The sequence below is a fragment of the Saccharomyces cerevisiae genome, chromosome VII, assembly GCF_000146045.2.
Source record: "Saccharomyces cerevisiae S288C chromosome VII, complete sequence".
Classification (NCBI taxonomy): domain Eukaryota; kingdom Fungi; phylum Ascomycota; class Saccharomycetes; order Saccharomycetales; family Saccharomycetaceae; genus Saccharomyces; species Saccharomyces cerevisiae.
The window spans coordinates 622253-637054 of NC_001139.9; the positions used below are offsets into that span (position 1 = coordinate 622253).

Genomic DNA, 14802 nt, shown 5'->3' on the forward strand with positions numbered 1-14802 from the left:
ATTTACTTTTAGGCAAACTTGTGGGAAGTATTAAAATTATTATGTAGATTTATGTATATCGTTTGTGGTTGTATTAAACTTTAATGTTATTAGTGTTGTTAACAACATTTCTTTGGCCATTATTTTATTTGGCTAAAAATTTCAATGTTTTTACTTTGTTTATTGTCAGTTGAAGAAGCTGAGAATTCTTGTGATTCCATGTTTACCTGGGGTGGGACCACTATTGTTTGGACTAAATTGATATTGTTTCCTGTTGCCCTTAACAATGGTTGTTCCTTCTCTTGTTGCTTAGGGGCCGAGTTCACGTAGGTGTAATTACTCGTTGAGATAGGTTCAATGGCTTTTATATCTAATGGGGGCAGGAGAATCTTATTACAGTTTGAATCTCTCTTTAGGAAATTAGGAGAGAGTGGCAAACATGATGCTACTGAAAACGATTTCATATCAGAAGCACCAGATAAAGAACCTCTTGAAGTCTTGCGAAACGGCTGTTGAAGAGCAAAACAAGACCAATTAGAGATATCAGTCAACAATGCTTTCGTCTGGTCATTCAGGTGAGGGGAGTAGATTAAGTATGGGTAAAGAATATTATCTCTTAATGAAGATACAATAGCATGCAGTAGTATATGGTAAGCAATGAAGGAATCTGACCAAAAATCGAACAAAATGGAGTGTAAGTCTGTCACCAAGTTCTTTTGGTGTGTTATAATGTAGTCATTCACAAACACTTCAACCTTCTCAAATTCCTCTTTCTCTGTTGATGAAAGGTAGCTCTGACGTTGTACATAAATGGTATCGAACCAGAAATATAACATTAGGTGAACATTGGGGTTTACTAGTAATTGAGATACTTGTGATGGTGAAACATCCGAGCTTGCAATTAACTCCGATGAAAACAATTTTAGTTGGAAGCTGACAATGTCGGTAATTAACTGAATATTCCTTGGGTTTAAAGATGCCAGCGTGAAAGACTTCAAATTAAGAAGCATTGATATGATTGATAAGTTCGTGGTGATCAAGGTTTCATCAACAAATGAGGAAGAATGATGAAGTAAGCACGAGGTCGATACCTGTGGAAAGTTATCAATGAACCATATGTTCCTTGTGGTCCCATTTCTCAAAGTCAAGTTGTTGATGAATTCGAACCAAATCGTTTCCCACAATAACCAGTTACTTTTCGATTTGCAGTCCGTAATCCTGGCGTTCATAACGTTCGCAAATAAAGAGGGGTTTGCACTAGTTTCAGGTTTGATCGGCTGCTGCATTACGAAACATTCATTCAAGTAAACCAGCAAATCATGCACTCTAAAATCAGATGGCAGCTCTTGCGGATAAGTCTTCTTTATTATAAAATACACGTACGCGGAATCTGCCAAAATATTGATATGCTTTAAAGTTAAGTCAGTAGTGGACATTGACGGTCCCTTGTATATGAAGTCCTTAAGTGGATTAGACGAAATAAACTCTTGATTGACGAACCAACCAAATATTAGTAAAGAATCGTTGTTGAAGTTGTTTGAATCGCGCAAGATATTGACCCATAGATCGAATATGAACCATGCATTTTCCTTACTATTCAAATAATGGTAACTGGAGGATGCCACGGTGAATGGCTTCAGAATATCTTGAAGCATTGAAAACACATCGAACTTTTTAATGGAATTAGAAACAGGAATGTTATTCTCCAACATTACTAGAAGAGAATAAAATAGAATCAAGGCAAAAACATCATGTTGCTCTGTCTGTGACAAAATGTCCTCAGTGTCAAAGTCATTGTCATGTTTAGATGAGCTAGCATACAAATTCGTACAACAGATAAACCATAGTTTTTGAGAATCTTGATTTAACGAAATGGACATACCCAGACAAGCTATTATGAGACCAAAAGGCTTGTTAATCCAAAAACTTTCCACCAGCTCGTCATTTTGTAGTGATGAGAACAGGTCTGGAAAGAAATTTTGGAAGATCTTATTTTCTACCAAGTGGCTTACACCCATTCTGAAGAAAGTTAGAATATCTCTTGAGCTAATAAAATCTAATGAATATTCTTGCAAAATTTTTACACTGATGGAGGACTCCAACCGGCTTTTAACCTGCTTAAAGCGGCTTTTCCCTTTCTTTAAACTAGAGGACTCCTTCCCAATCACACAACGTTGCTGCTTATCCATTTTTTCAACATTACTACTATGATAGTGAATATTGATAAGGCCGCTGTTGACCTTAATCATCGAATTAACGAGTGTTTCCATTTTGATATCTCTGGGTGAAGTCGAATCAACGTCACCAACGCCAAGTGATACAGGGATATCAGCCTTATCGCCTGTCATTGACGCGTAACTGGATAAGAGGAAGGTTCTGTGGACAGTCCTGATGTGTCGCTGTAAGAGATCGCGTCTAACAAAAGAGTGTTTACAGACTTGGCACTGGAAAGGCTTCACGCCCGCATGAGACCTTTCATGCCTTATCTTGTGCTCGGATCTCGAGAAAGGCTTCAAACAAAAGGAACATATATATTTTTTTTGACCCGCAGCCATAGCAGTGATAATGCAAATACAATTACTGTATATCAACAATTGTCTTCTCCCGAGAGAAGGTTTTAAATAAAAGCGACAAGTAAAGCTCTTAAGCCATGCCAACTGGCATGAAGAAGAACCGAAAAAGAAGAAATAGAAAGCAGAAAAATGTAAAACTAAACTTTATAAGTACTTTGAAGATGCGTTCTATATAAATATGTGGGGTTAAGTGAACATGACTCGAAATCTATAATGCAGCGATTACGATAAGTATCCACATTAAACGTCAATTATTTTGCGTTGTAAGCATATGCGCGGGGGAGGGGGCGCACCCTTGAAGTGCAGTCTGTCTATCATATTACTGAACCATTTCCTTCGCTTGACTTACATCATTGGCAACACATGCCTGGATCGCTTTAGCGGCTACCTTTAGTCCATATTTTCTTCTATTACCAGATCCCATCATCCCCCTTTGTCCGATTGACGACCATTTTGCCGCGGACGATCGGAGGGGATTGCCAACGCGGGGTAGCCGACTCGGGGCGCCGAGAGCGGGGATCAGTCATCGTCGCAGTAAGCGGGTACGGACCCTGTCACGTAAGACGATGCCGATGCCTGCGCCTGCGCCTGCTCGTATGACGGCACTGTCAGTACCACCGAATCGGCGCCGAGCGGCTGTAGCGCCGGCATGAGATGATCGTTGGTGCTCTCGTGATAATTCGGTGGCGGTTGTGGCAGCGCGAGGTGCGCCGTTGTAGTGGAGTTCAGTTCAACGCCTGGAGTCAGACCCTGCGCGGGGTAAGTGGTTAAAAAAAGGGGTACTAATTCGCCAGGGCGGAAGTGGATCTTGCCATCGTGTTTATCAAACAACACTAGACGGCCTTTCATAGGCAGATGCGGCGAAATAAATAATAACATAGGTAATTGCGCCTTGATCTCCAGGTTCTTGTATTCGCCATCCACTTGACGTTGTAAAAGAATACGTACCTGCAATTTGTGCATGACACGGATTAGGTTGTCTTGCAGACAGCAGTCTTGAGTTATTTGTTTGAGGTTATCTGGAATTGTAAAGGGACAATCGACGTCAAGTTTGTCCGTCAGCGGGCCGAAGTCCGCTAGATGAGTAATTTTCATGACGGCTATTTCATCATCATAAATTTGTGCGCTGCTGTCCTTCATTGCGTAATATTGGATTAGCGCCATTTCTATCCTATCCAAACGAATGTTCTTTTCGAAGGGGAAAATCTTAATCTTCACGGGGGTTGTGCTACCAATAGGAACAGCCCTACTCGGGATGGACGTTTCGTATTGCAACTTGTCACGCCAAGTATTACCCACGCTAATTTCTTCTTGCATGGCAAGATTGTCCATCGATAATGTACGAAGGATTCTGAGATACTTGAACTTTTTGATGATAATTTTATTCTTCGTTCTCATACCATTGCCGCTCGTACTTGTGCTACCGATTGGACCGTGAGGAGAAGTATGAACGCTCAGATCAGTATCCCATAACTGACGTCCATCTATAATGGCTTCAAAGGAATACAGTATGCTACCACTTTGTAGTCCCTCGATTGTTTCGCACACTTCTGGGGGGAGCATTGTATTGAAGGGTAGTTCGTAGTTGCCTCTTTTCATTAGGAATAAGTACGAACTTCCAGACCCGTCTCTGTTACTATAACTATGGCTATTGTTATTGAGGGTGTTACTACTACTGCTTCTACTACGGGCGTTTTCTCTTAAACCCTCGAAAGGGGTTCCTGTAACACCATTTTCTGGTAGCTCTAGTATTTTTCTGTGGGAAGAATGGGTCTTTCTTCGAATTATTTTGTTGAAAACAGGGCTCGAAAGTGATCTCTTGCTTAGAAATATTGCGTTGCCGCTGGTGTCCATATCTTGGTTGCTTGTACTGCGACCGCTACTACTGTTATGTTGATTTTCCGCATTTTCCCCACCGACTAAAACATCCCCTTTTGAAGAAACCAATAAGTTGTCCCAATAGCATTCGAAAATCTTACGCTTTTCCTTAACTAGACTTGCCAAACTACTGCTATTCTTCTTATATCGGCCAACTTGCAAAAACTCCAATTTGAATCTTCCTACCAATCTCAGCGAAATTTTCTTCACTACGATCTCATTTTTCACTGAAATCACTAAGTTTCCTGATAAAGGTATAGACGACAGTTCCAACGGTGACCCTTGGATCAAAATTATGTCCTTGTACGGGGAGTTTATTCTAATATCAAAATAACTTATTCTCTCTCTTTCCTTCTGCTCTGAATGCCCACCGCTGCTAGATAGCGAACTAAGTGAAAACATGGTCTTGCTTCACCCTATTCTCGCCGAGAGCTGTACAAGATATTTTTTACTTTTGCCATCTTATACTCATCCTAATCATCTGTTTCATTTTCCTTCTATTTCTTTTTTTTTTTTTTTTTTTTTTTTTTTTTTCAGTTTTCGAAGAAACTGCCTTTTTAGAATTGTAAAAGACGAAGTGAAGTATTCAGGAGTATATTATTACATACATACAAAGCAAGACAAAGAAACATTTTTAGATCTAACATTTTACTTCAATTGTTTTTGTATTCCTTATAATAAGAAAGACCTGCTGTTTAATGTGGGAGTAATCCGTCCCCTACTCGATCTTCAATAAATTGTCATCTTGTATCTAAAGGAGCGCTCCAGTACTCCAATTAAGCACCACCTAGTGCGTCTAGTGTCGATTTTTTTTTCACGCATACGTTTGTATGTTTCTTAAATTTCCCATGATTTTTTGTTGCCAATGTCATATCTACAAACTCTATACGAAAGTAAACGCACTTCATCTTTTTTGCCCTAAAACGGCAATATTTAGACATATCATAAGGGGCCCAAGGGAGAATCGTTAATTTTAAACTTTTCTTTGCTCTTGAATGAAAAAGTAAATAAATAAAACTAAATCAAAAAAAAGAACGCCACGTTTGAATTTTAAAGCAAAAATTTTGTTGATTTAGTAATGATATAAATAAAACCAAGTCGTTGGTAAGAATTTGGTTAGGTTATGAATAGTAATGAACTGGATCTAAGAAATAAATATTTTTATGAGATATTCGGTAAGAAAAGAAAATCAGATACTTCAACCCCTACTCAGTTGTTCTCCGGCTCCAAAGTTCAGACAAACATCAATGAAATTTCTATCACTAACGATGAGGATGAAGATAGTACTGAAGATGAAAATAAGGCTTCATTGAAGGATTATACACTAGGGCACGACACCGGTGCACGGTATAGGATAGCACCGGACTGTTCTTCCCACCAATTAAAGGCATCTCCTGTCCTACATATTTCAACAAACCTTAATTCAAGTCCACAATCCTTCACAGGCGATCAGATTTCACCTACTAATAAAAAAATTTCAATAAATGATTCGACCAGACAAGATAAAGGTAACAGTTGCACTACCACTTCATCACCTTCTCAAAAAAGATCGAATGTTTTGCTTCCTCACGTAAGAAAACATTCATCTCCTTCACTATTATCATTTTCCAAAAACAGTGGCAGTCATATGGGGGATCCAAACCAGCTATCTACGCCTCCAACTCCCAAAAGTGCAGGTCACACGATGGAGTTACACAGTTCATTCAATGGAAAACATAGTTCTTCTAGCACCTCTTCTTTATTTGCATTAGAGTCACTGAAAACCCAAAATAGACGCTCATCAAACTCTTCCAATCATTCTAGTCAATATCGACGCCATACTAATCAACACCAACGTCATCATTCAAGGTCCAAATCAAGTCCTGTCTCTCTGACGGAAATATCCATGATCAAAGGCACGCCTTTGGTTTATCCTGCACTTTTATCACTAATAGCAATTAAATTCAAACAGACCATCAAATTGAGCACGCATAAAAAGATGGGGTTACTTTACAGAGATTCCTTTACAGGAAAACAAGCAATTGATACTTTATGCTTGATCATAGGAAGCTTAGATCGTAATTTGGGCATGTTGATCGGAAAATCGCTGGAAGCTCAAAAATTGTTCCATGACGTACTTTATGACCATGGCGTAAGAGATTCTGTACTGGAGATTTACGAGTTATCTTCAGAATCAATTTTTATGGCACATCAGTCGCAGAGTTCTACTTCAATTGCCAACACATTTTCTTCATCATCTTCTTCAGTTAATTCGCTCCGTACTAAAACTGAAATATATGGTGTTTTTGTCCCATTGACACATTGTTATTCCTCTACATGCTCTCTGGAAAAACTTTGCTACTCTATTTCTTGCCCCAATCGTTTGCAACAACAGGCTAATTTACATTTAAAATTAGGTGGTGGTCTTAAGAGAAATATTTCGTTAGCACTCGATAAGGAGGATGATGAACGAATTTCCTGGACAAATTCTGTACCAAAGAGCGTATGGGAATCATTATCCAAACAACAAATCAAAAGGCAGGAGGCAATATATGAGTTGTTTACTACAGAAAAGAAGTTTGTAAAATCTTTGGAAATCATCCGAGATACTTTCATGAAGAAATTATTAGAAACGAATATTATTCCATCTGATGTAAGGATAAATTTTGTAAAGCACGTTTTCGCACATATCAATGAAATATATTCTGTCAATAGAGAATTTTTGAAGGCTTTAGCACAAAGGCAATCATTAAGCCCAATTTGTCCTGGAATTGCAGATATATTTTTGCAGTATCTTCCTTTCTTTGATCCTTTTCTGTCATACATAGCATCAAGACCATACGCAAAGTATCTAATTGAAACCCAAAGATCAGTTAATCCCAATTTTGCTCGTTTTGACGATGAAGTGTCTAATTCTTCCCTGAGGCATGGGATCGATTCATTCCTATCTCAGGGTGTTTCAAGACCTGGTAGATATTCACTGTTGGTAAGAGAAATAATACACTTCTCGGACCCAGTAACAGACAAAGATGATCTACAAATGCTAATGAAAGTCCAAGATCTTTTAAAGGATCTAATGAAAAGGATTGATAGAGCAAGCGGTGCAGCACAAGATCGTTATGACGTTAAAGTGTTAAAGCAGAAAATTCTATTCAAAAATGAATACGTTAATCTGGGTTTGAATAACGAAAAAAGGAAAATCAAGCATGAAGGTTTACTCTCAAGGAAGGACGTGAACAAAACAGATGCGTCCTTTTCAGGAGACATTCAATTTTACCTACTCGACAATATGCTATTATTCTTGAAATCAAAAGCTGTAAACAAGTGGCACCAACACACTGTATTTCAGAGACCAATTCCACTCCCTTTACTGTTTATTTGTCCGGCTGAGGATATGCCACCCATAAAAAGATATGTGACAGAAAACCCAAATTGCTCAGCGGGTGTGCTCTTACCCCAATATCAAACGAGCAATCCCAAGAATGCTATTGTATTCGCCTATTACGGTACGAAACAACAATATCAAGTTACTTTGTACGCGCCGCAGCCGGCCGGATTACAGACATTAATAGAAAAGGTGAAACAAGAGCAAAAAAGGCTCCTTGATGAAACTAAACATATTACTTTTAAGCAAATGGTAGGTCAATTCTTTCACTCATACATAAATACTAATCGCGTCAACGATGTCCTAATCTGTCATGCTGGTAAAATTTTATTGGTTGCAACAAATATGGGACTCTTTGTTCTTAATTATGCTACATCGATCAATCAAAAACCAGTGCACCTTCTGCACAAAATATCAATTTCACAGATCTCTGTATTGGAAGAATATAAAGTTATGATTCTTCTAATTGACAAAAAACTGTACGGCTGTCCTTTAGACGTAATCGACGATGCAGAAAATGCAGATTTTCTTTTCAGAAAAAATTCTAAAGTGTTATTTAAATATGTTGCAATGTTCAAAGACGGTTTCTGTAATGGTAAAAGAATCATTATGATTGCACATCATTTTTTGCACGCCGTACAATTATTGATTGTTAATCCTTTGATATTTGATTTTAATAGCGGTAATTTTAAAAAAAACCTAAAGGCAGGCTTGGTAGATTTTAGCGTTGATTCTGAACCTCTGTCCTTTTCTTTTTTGGAGAATAAGATCTGCATTGGTTGTAAAAAAAATATCAAAATATTAAACGTACCGGAAGTGTGTGATAAAAATGGATTTAAAATGAGGGAGCTTTTAAATCTACATGATAACAAAGTTTTAGCGAACATGTATAAAGAGACGTTCAAAGTAGTTTCCATGTTTCCGATAAAAAATTCAACTTTTGCATGTTTTCCAGAACTCTGCTTTTTTCTCAATAAGCAAGGGAAGAGGGAGGAGACAAAGGGATGTTTTCATTGGGAGGGGGAACCAGAACAGTTCGCGTGTTCCTACCCTTATATTGTGGCAATTAATAGTAACTTTATTGAAATTAGACATATAGAAAATGGAGAACTTGTCCGCTGTGTACTTGGAAACAAGATACGTATGTTAAAATCATATGCCAAGAAGATCTTATATTGTTATGAGGATCCTCAAGGATTTGAAATTATCGAACTGTTAAATTTTTGAGTTGACCGCCCATATTAATACCTTAAAACTTATTTCTTGAACCTATACATCTAAATTTAAGTAATATTATTTTATTTGTATAACCATATGTAGTTTACCTGAAATATATGGGTGCCATTAAGAAAATATAATACAATGGACAAGAATTTTGTCCTAGAAAATAAAGTCTTGAAAGTATATTGTCCTTTCCTTTGGAATATTATGTCACTAGCAAGCATCGAAAATTGATCCAGAGTGAAAATTAATTTTTTCGAGATTAAACTGTGAATTCAAAAGTTTGATTTTAATTGTTTCCTCACTCAACTTGGTACTGAAGTCTTGATTAGCTGTTAGAGAAGATAATTCTGACCGTATTGAAGATGTCGAATTTACTGAAAGCAACTGAAGTAAAATATCGATTACTTCAATCTTGTTTTTACTGCTTATGTAATTATTCCAAATTGAATCCGAGATAGGAATATGAATATCAAATGTCTCTTCCATGGGATTTAGGCACCATTCCCCCGAGTTAGAGTCGTTTTCCTCAGATAACTCATGTTTTGTAAAGTGAGATCCATCGAAGCTAATATCATTATCATTTAAGTAGTCATGGTATGCATTAGGCAGCTCATGCGCAATTCTGTTGACATAGCGTAATAGATCATCCCGAATGATTTGGACAAGTAATGAATCTTCTGTTAGTGGTGCGGTTAACTTGGTGTTACATAAAAGCTCTACGTCCCGTGATTCTTTCATAAAAATGGCCTCGTAGTCAGAAAGAAGATTATTACCGGAATTCCGACCGCTCTCCCCACCACTATTAGAGGAACGAAAATTAGTTATATTGATAAAGTTTTTAAGATACCTTAGAACAATTTTGGTCATGTTATGAACTATTTTATTTACCGATGTTGTGCCAAAGATTTCATTTAGAAGGCTTTTACTTTGGAAGATTGATGGATACAGGAAAGCACCAATCAAGTTTACATCATCAAGTAAATAAAGGTCTTTAACTTTTAGAAGCCTTGCTAGGATTTTTTCAAAGGGCTTTTTAGATTTGGTGAATTTGAAGCTTCGTATAATCTCTGTCAAATATAACTCAAACTTAATGATAAAAACCAAGGTATGGGTAAATTTCAATGGAGCGGAAGAAGCAAAGTACTCAATTGATTGCTCGAAAGTTCTTAACGTCTCTTCTACCGTGTTTATTAGACGAAAATCGGATTCACTAAGTGATTCATTTTCTAAATGAGAGTTGATAGACTTGAAGAAAGGAACTAAGTTTGCAAATTTTTCTAAGATACTCTTCAAAGCTGAAAATCTATCGCAGTTACAGGAAAGGATTGAAGTAAGTTCATTGCAGTTAGGTTGTGTATAATTTTGGCAGTATAATAGGAAATCCGATTTTAGGGAGTCGTTTAAGTTAACTTCTTCTATCAAACAGCATATTTTGCCGAGAATAGTAGATGATAAATCAATATGGGAAAAATCTATTAATGAGTCTAACAAAGAGCCTCCTGAATGATTTTCTTTGGCCACAGAAAAGGAAGACAGCATTGATTCAGTAGGAACATTAAACAACGGCTGTAAAAAACAATGAAGTAATTCAGATACTATGCAAGTATGGTACTTTATCTCCCTCACACTCCCGCTATGGAAAGTAAAATTATGACTGTTTCTATTCTCTAGTACCATTGTATAATGGCTTTGAGGCAAAGTTATAGAAATCACCGATTTTTGTAAGCCAGGGTATTTCGAATACAAATTGTTGAGCTGTTCCTGCCAGACACTAATATCTATATCCGTTGTTTTACGTACAAAAATAGATAATGGTAAACCCTTCGAAACTTTGTTGGTATTATCGAACAGTTGCAAAGAAAATAATGATCTTTTTCCAGCCAGTTCTGTAAAATTTACAGAAATAAGATGGGATAAGTCCAAGTTAGACAATTGTGCCCGAATTTCCCTAGAATATTTCAAGTAAAGAGGTTGATTTGATTCCTTACTATCGGATAAATGGATAGTAAAGGGTAATTGTGTATCATTCCTTGATATAGACCTTCTGATCAACTCATCAATTGATTTTGACAACCCTATAATTGACTCCTCTATTATATTGGTAGTTAAAGGAGGGATCCTATGAAATTTTGATAAAAGAGATTTAAAGGACACATTCTCAAAGAAGTTCAGCGGTAAATTTTCTGAGGCTATGACTATGGCTACTAATTGGGAAATAGAAAGGTAATTACTGCTCTGTAATTTTCCTATGTCAAAGCATTTGAAACTTTGGTCGGAATTGAAGGTTAACGAATCATAGCCGTGTCTACGTGTAATTTCTGTGCTGGAAGTATTGTTTTTGAGATTGGAGTCTCCTACTGTGAAATTCATGGAATAGAAGTTTTTATTGGCACTTATATTATGCTTTGTTTTCAAGTGAGATCTAAAGGTTTTTGTCAAACTTGCATCGCTTCTTGTTAGTATCTCTCCACAATGTTTACATTTAACTTTCGTTAATTTCTTTTCAATTGCTAGAAAATGGGACCAGAACTTTGCTATATTCTTCTTGAGCATTTGAACCGGAATCCATATATTTAACCCATCATTTATGATTTCGTCTTCCGGATGAATTCTACTTGATAGGATTTTATTGCCGTCTTTTTCTATAAGTTCTATATCCTCAGTATCGTCTTCTTCCTCGTCTTCCTCCTCATGACTAGTAGAGTGAGAAGATGAATGATCAGAATTATTGATGATTTCGTTATCTTCTAAAGTCACCAAATCCCCATGTAAATCATCCAATGCAGTGTTCATATTAATGATTGAGTAGATTGGTACATATGCTATTTCGGAAGACTTTTGTTATTCTATGGTTTATCATCCCTTTATTTATTTTGTGTATTGTTTGCTGATCAAAAGTTGAAAATTTTTCGCCTAAAAAGTAAGATACAAAAGAAAATATTGTCGATGATTATTGCATGAATATATCAGCAAAGAGGAAAGGAAAACCTACTGAGGGACTTACATTTCTGCTGAAATATATAGTAATCTATCATGAGCAATGTGGCTGGGGAATTGAAGAATAGTGAGGGGAAAAAGAAAGGCAGGGGAAATAGGTATCATAACAAGAACAGAGGAAAAAGTAAGAATGAGACGGTAGATCCTAAAAAGAATGAGAATAAGGTTAATAATGCTACTAATGCTACCCACAACAATAGCAAAGGCAGAAGGAATAACAAGAAAAGGAACAGAGAGTATTATAACTATAAAAGAAAGGCTAGATTGGGTAAATCAACCGAGAATGAAGGATTTAAGCTTGTTATTAGATTGCTACCTCCAAATTTGACTGCAGATGAATTTTTTGCCATCTTACGAGATAATAATAACGATGATGGTGATAAGCAAGATATCCAGGGTAAACTCAAGTACAGTGACTGGTGTTTTTTTGAAGGTCATTATTCTAGTAAAGTATTCAAAAACTCGACATATTCTCGGTGCAATTTCTTGTTCGACAACTTATCAGACTTGGAAAAATGCGCAAATTTCATTAAAACTTGTAAATTCATTGATAATAAGGATAATATTACAATTCCAGATATGAAACTGTCGCCCTACGTAAAGAAATTCACTCAAACATCAAAAAAGGATGCCGCGCTAGTAGGAACAATTGAAGAAGACGAAATTTTTAAAACATTTATGAATTCAATGAAACAGCTGAATGAAAATGACGAGTACTCATTCCAAGATTTTAGCGTATTGAAATCTTTAGAAAAAGAATTCTCAAAAAGCATAGAGTTAGAAAATAAAATAGCAGAAAGAACAGAAAGGGTGTTAACAGAGCTGGTTGGAACTGGTGATAAGGTCAAGAATAAGAACAAAAAGAAGAAAAATAAAAACGCCAAAAAGAAATTCAAAGAAGAGGAAGCATCCGCTAAGATACCAAAGAAAAAACGGAACAGAGGCAAGAAGAAGCGTGAAAATCGTGAAAAAAGCACCATTTCTAAGACCAAGAACAGTAATGTGGTTATTATTGAGGAAGCGGGTAAAGAGGTTTTGAAACAAAGGAAGAAGAAAATGCTTTTGCAAGAGAAGTTAAAAATATCAAACTCCTCTCAGCCTCAGTCATCATCCGCTCAAACCCAGCCGTCGTTCCAACCTAAAGAAAACCTTTTCGTACCACGGGTAAAAATTTTGCATCGTGATGATACCAAGAAGTAGTAAAAGCTCATGGCTTCTTATATATTATATATGGAATACATTTATAATAAAATAATAAGAATTATATATTTTATGATTATATTATTACATAAAGTATTCCCCATTATAAATTCTGAGTTTCGTATTTAATGATTTTTCAATGAATATTTAAAATAATAAAATATATGAAATGTTCATATACAATGAAATTGTCATGAAGAAAGATGACTCCAAGTATCGTTTATAAATCGTCGAGAAAAAGATTATGAAGTTGGTTAACTTTTTAAAAAAGCTGCGCAATGAGCAGGTTACCATAGAACTAAAAAACGGTACCACCGTTTGGGGTACACTGCAGTCGGTATCACCACAAATGAATGCTATCTTAACTGACGTGAAGTTGACCCTACCACAACCCCGACTAAATAAATTGAACAGTAATGGTATTGCGATGGCTAGTCTGTACTTGACTGGAGGACAGCAACCTACTGCAAGTGACAACATAGCAAGTTTGCAATACATAAACATTAGAGGCAATACCATAAGACAGATAATCTTACCTGATTCCTTGAACCTGGATTCACTTTTGGTTGACCAAAAGCAACTTAATTCCCTAAGAAGATCGGGTCAAATTGCAAATGACCCCAGCAAAAAGAGAAGGCGCGATTTTGGTGCACCAGCGAATAAAAGGCCAAGAAGAGGTCTATGATTCGCTGCTGGTGTCGTTGTCATCTTCACTGTCACCATTACTTTCGCTTTCGCTAGAACTACTCTCTTCATCAGAGTTGTATATTTTATTCCATTGACATTTCCCTAATGGAATACCCCAGATATGGTCCTGTGTGGCCAACCAATCGACTAATTCATCAATGTGTATTATACAAAGTTCTTCGTTATAGGAGTGAGCAAAGCAGTCTACTTGTAGTGGGAAACTTTTTAGTTTGAAATAATGCTGTGAATATTTGTATAATTGTACTTTAAATAACTTTATCAAATCATTTTCATCATCATCGTTTTTGTTATTGCCATTCAAATAATAATACTGTAACCGCGCATAAACCAGAAGCAAAGCAATAATATATTTCGAGTCAAAACCGTTCTCATTTTTTACATTCAATAAGAAGTTCAACTGCTGGAAATTCGGTCTGATTTCGATTAACTTCATTAAGATGCATTTAAACTCAATGCCACCGAGAACCATCATGTGTAAATGACCATTTTGACCTTTTATGGTACCAAATGCGCCAATCATAACTTTCAAAAGCTCTACCATTGTATTGCCTCTCAAAGATTCGTTGCTTAGATTTACTTTATAGTACATTGAATTATGAATTTTATCTCTTGTCAACCGAGGAATAACAAGTGACACTGACTGGTTATTCAGTTGTTTTGGAGAGATGTTAGACTCCACTTGAAATTCATTGACAGCCATTGTAGTCCTTGTTCTTTACCCACGTTTTGTTTTTGTTCTTGCGTTTTTACTGCCACTGAAAATATAGCGTTGTAATGGCTTTAGATTTTACTTTTTTTTATCATAATTCTTGTTCAGAACGTTCGTTATTGATATCACAAAATTATTTACATGATTAGACATTAAAAACATAAAACAGT

General features: G+C 36.4%; 7 protein-coding genes across 7 annotated transcripts; 3 read left to right on the plus strand and 4 right to left on the minus strand.

The window, feature by feature from the left end:
* Positions 1-119: 119 nt before the first annotated feature.
* Positions 120-2534, minus strand: YGR067C (uncharacterized protein; the record flags this gene model as incomplete). Its single annotated transcript, NM_001181196.4, has 1 exon — positions 120-2534. The coding sequence occupies one exon, from the start codon at positions 2532-2534 to the stop codon at positions 120-122; it is 2415 nt and encodes an 804-aa protein (NP_011581.4).
* A 537-nt stretch (positions 2535-3071) lies between these two features.
* On the minus strand, positions 3072-4832 carry ART5 (Art5p; the record flags this gene model as incomplete). The annotated part of the gene is made up of 1 exon (NM_001181197.1): positions 3072-4832. One exon carries the CDS (start codon positions 4830-4832, stop codon positions 3072-3074), a length of 1761 nt encoding a protein of 586 aa, NP_011582.1.
* Positions 4833-5553: 721 nt separating this feature from the next.
* ROM1 (Rho family guanine nucleotide exchange factor ROM1) lies at positions 5554-9021 on the plus strand (the record flags this gene model as incomplete). The annotated part of the gene is made up of 1 exon (NM_001181199.2): positions 5554-9021. The coding sequence occupies one exon, from the start codon at positions 5554-5556 to the stop codon at positions 9019-9021; it is 3468 nt and encodes a 1155-aa protein (NP_011584.2).
* A 207-nt stretch (positions 9022-9228) lies between these two features.
* Positions 9229-11811, minus strand: ENV11 (Env11p; the record flags this gene model as incomplete). Its single annotated transcript, NM_001181200.3, has 1 exon — positions 9229-11811. The coding sequence occupies one exon, from the start codon at positions 11809-11811 to the stop codon at positions 9229-9231; it is 2583 nt and encodes an 860-aa protein (NP_011585.3).
* A 240-nt stretch (positions 11812-12051) lies between these two features.
* On the plus strand, positions 12052-13215 carry UPF3 (Upf3p; the record flags this gene model as incomplete). The annotated part of the gene is made up of 1 exon (NM_001181201.1): positions 12052-13215. The coding sequence occupies one exon, from the start codon at positions 12052-12054 to the stop codon at positions 13213-13215; it is 1164 nt and encodes a 387-aa protein (NP_011586.1).
* A 244-nt stretch (positions 13216-13459) lies between these two features.
* On the plus strand, positions 13460-13900 carry SMD1 (mRNA splicing protein SMD1; the record flags this gene model as incomplete). The annotated part of the gene is made up of 1 exon (NM_001181203.3): positions 13460-13900. The coding sequence occupies one exon, from the start codon at positions 13460-13462 to the stop codon at positions 13898-13900; it is 441 nt and encodes a 146-aa protein (NP_011588.3).
* Positions 13895-14623, minus strand: PRP38 (U4/U6-U5 snRNP complex subunit PRP38; the record flags this gene model as incomplete). Its single annotated transcript, NM_001181204.3, has 1 exon — positions 13895-14623. The coding sequence occupies one exon, from the start codon at positions 14621-14623 to the stop codon at positions 13895-13897; it is 729 nt and encodes a 242-aa protein (NP_011589.3).
* Between the last annotated feature and the right edge of the window lie 179 nt (positions 14624-14802).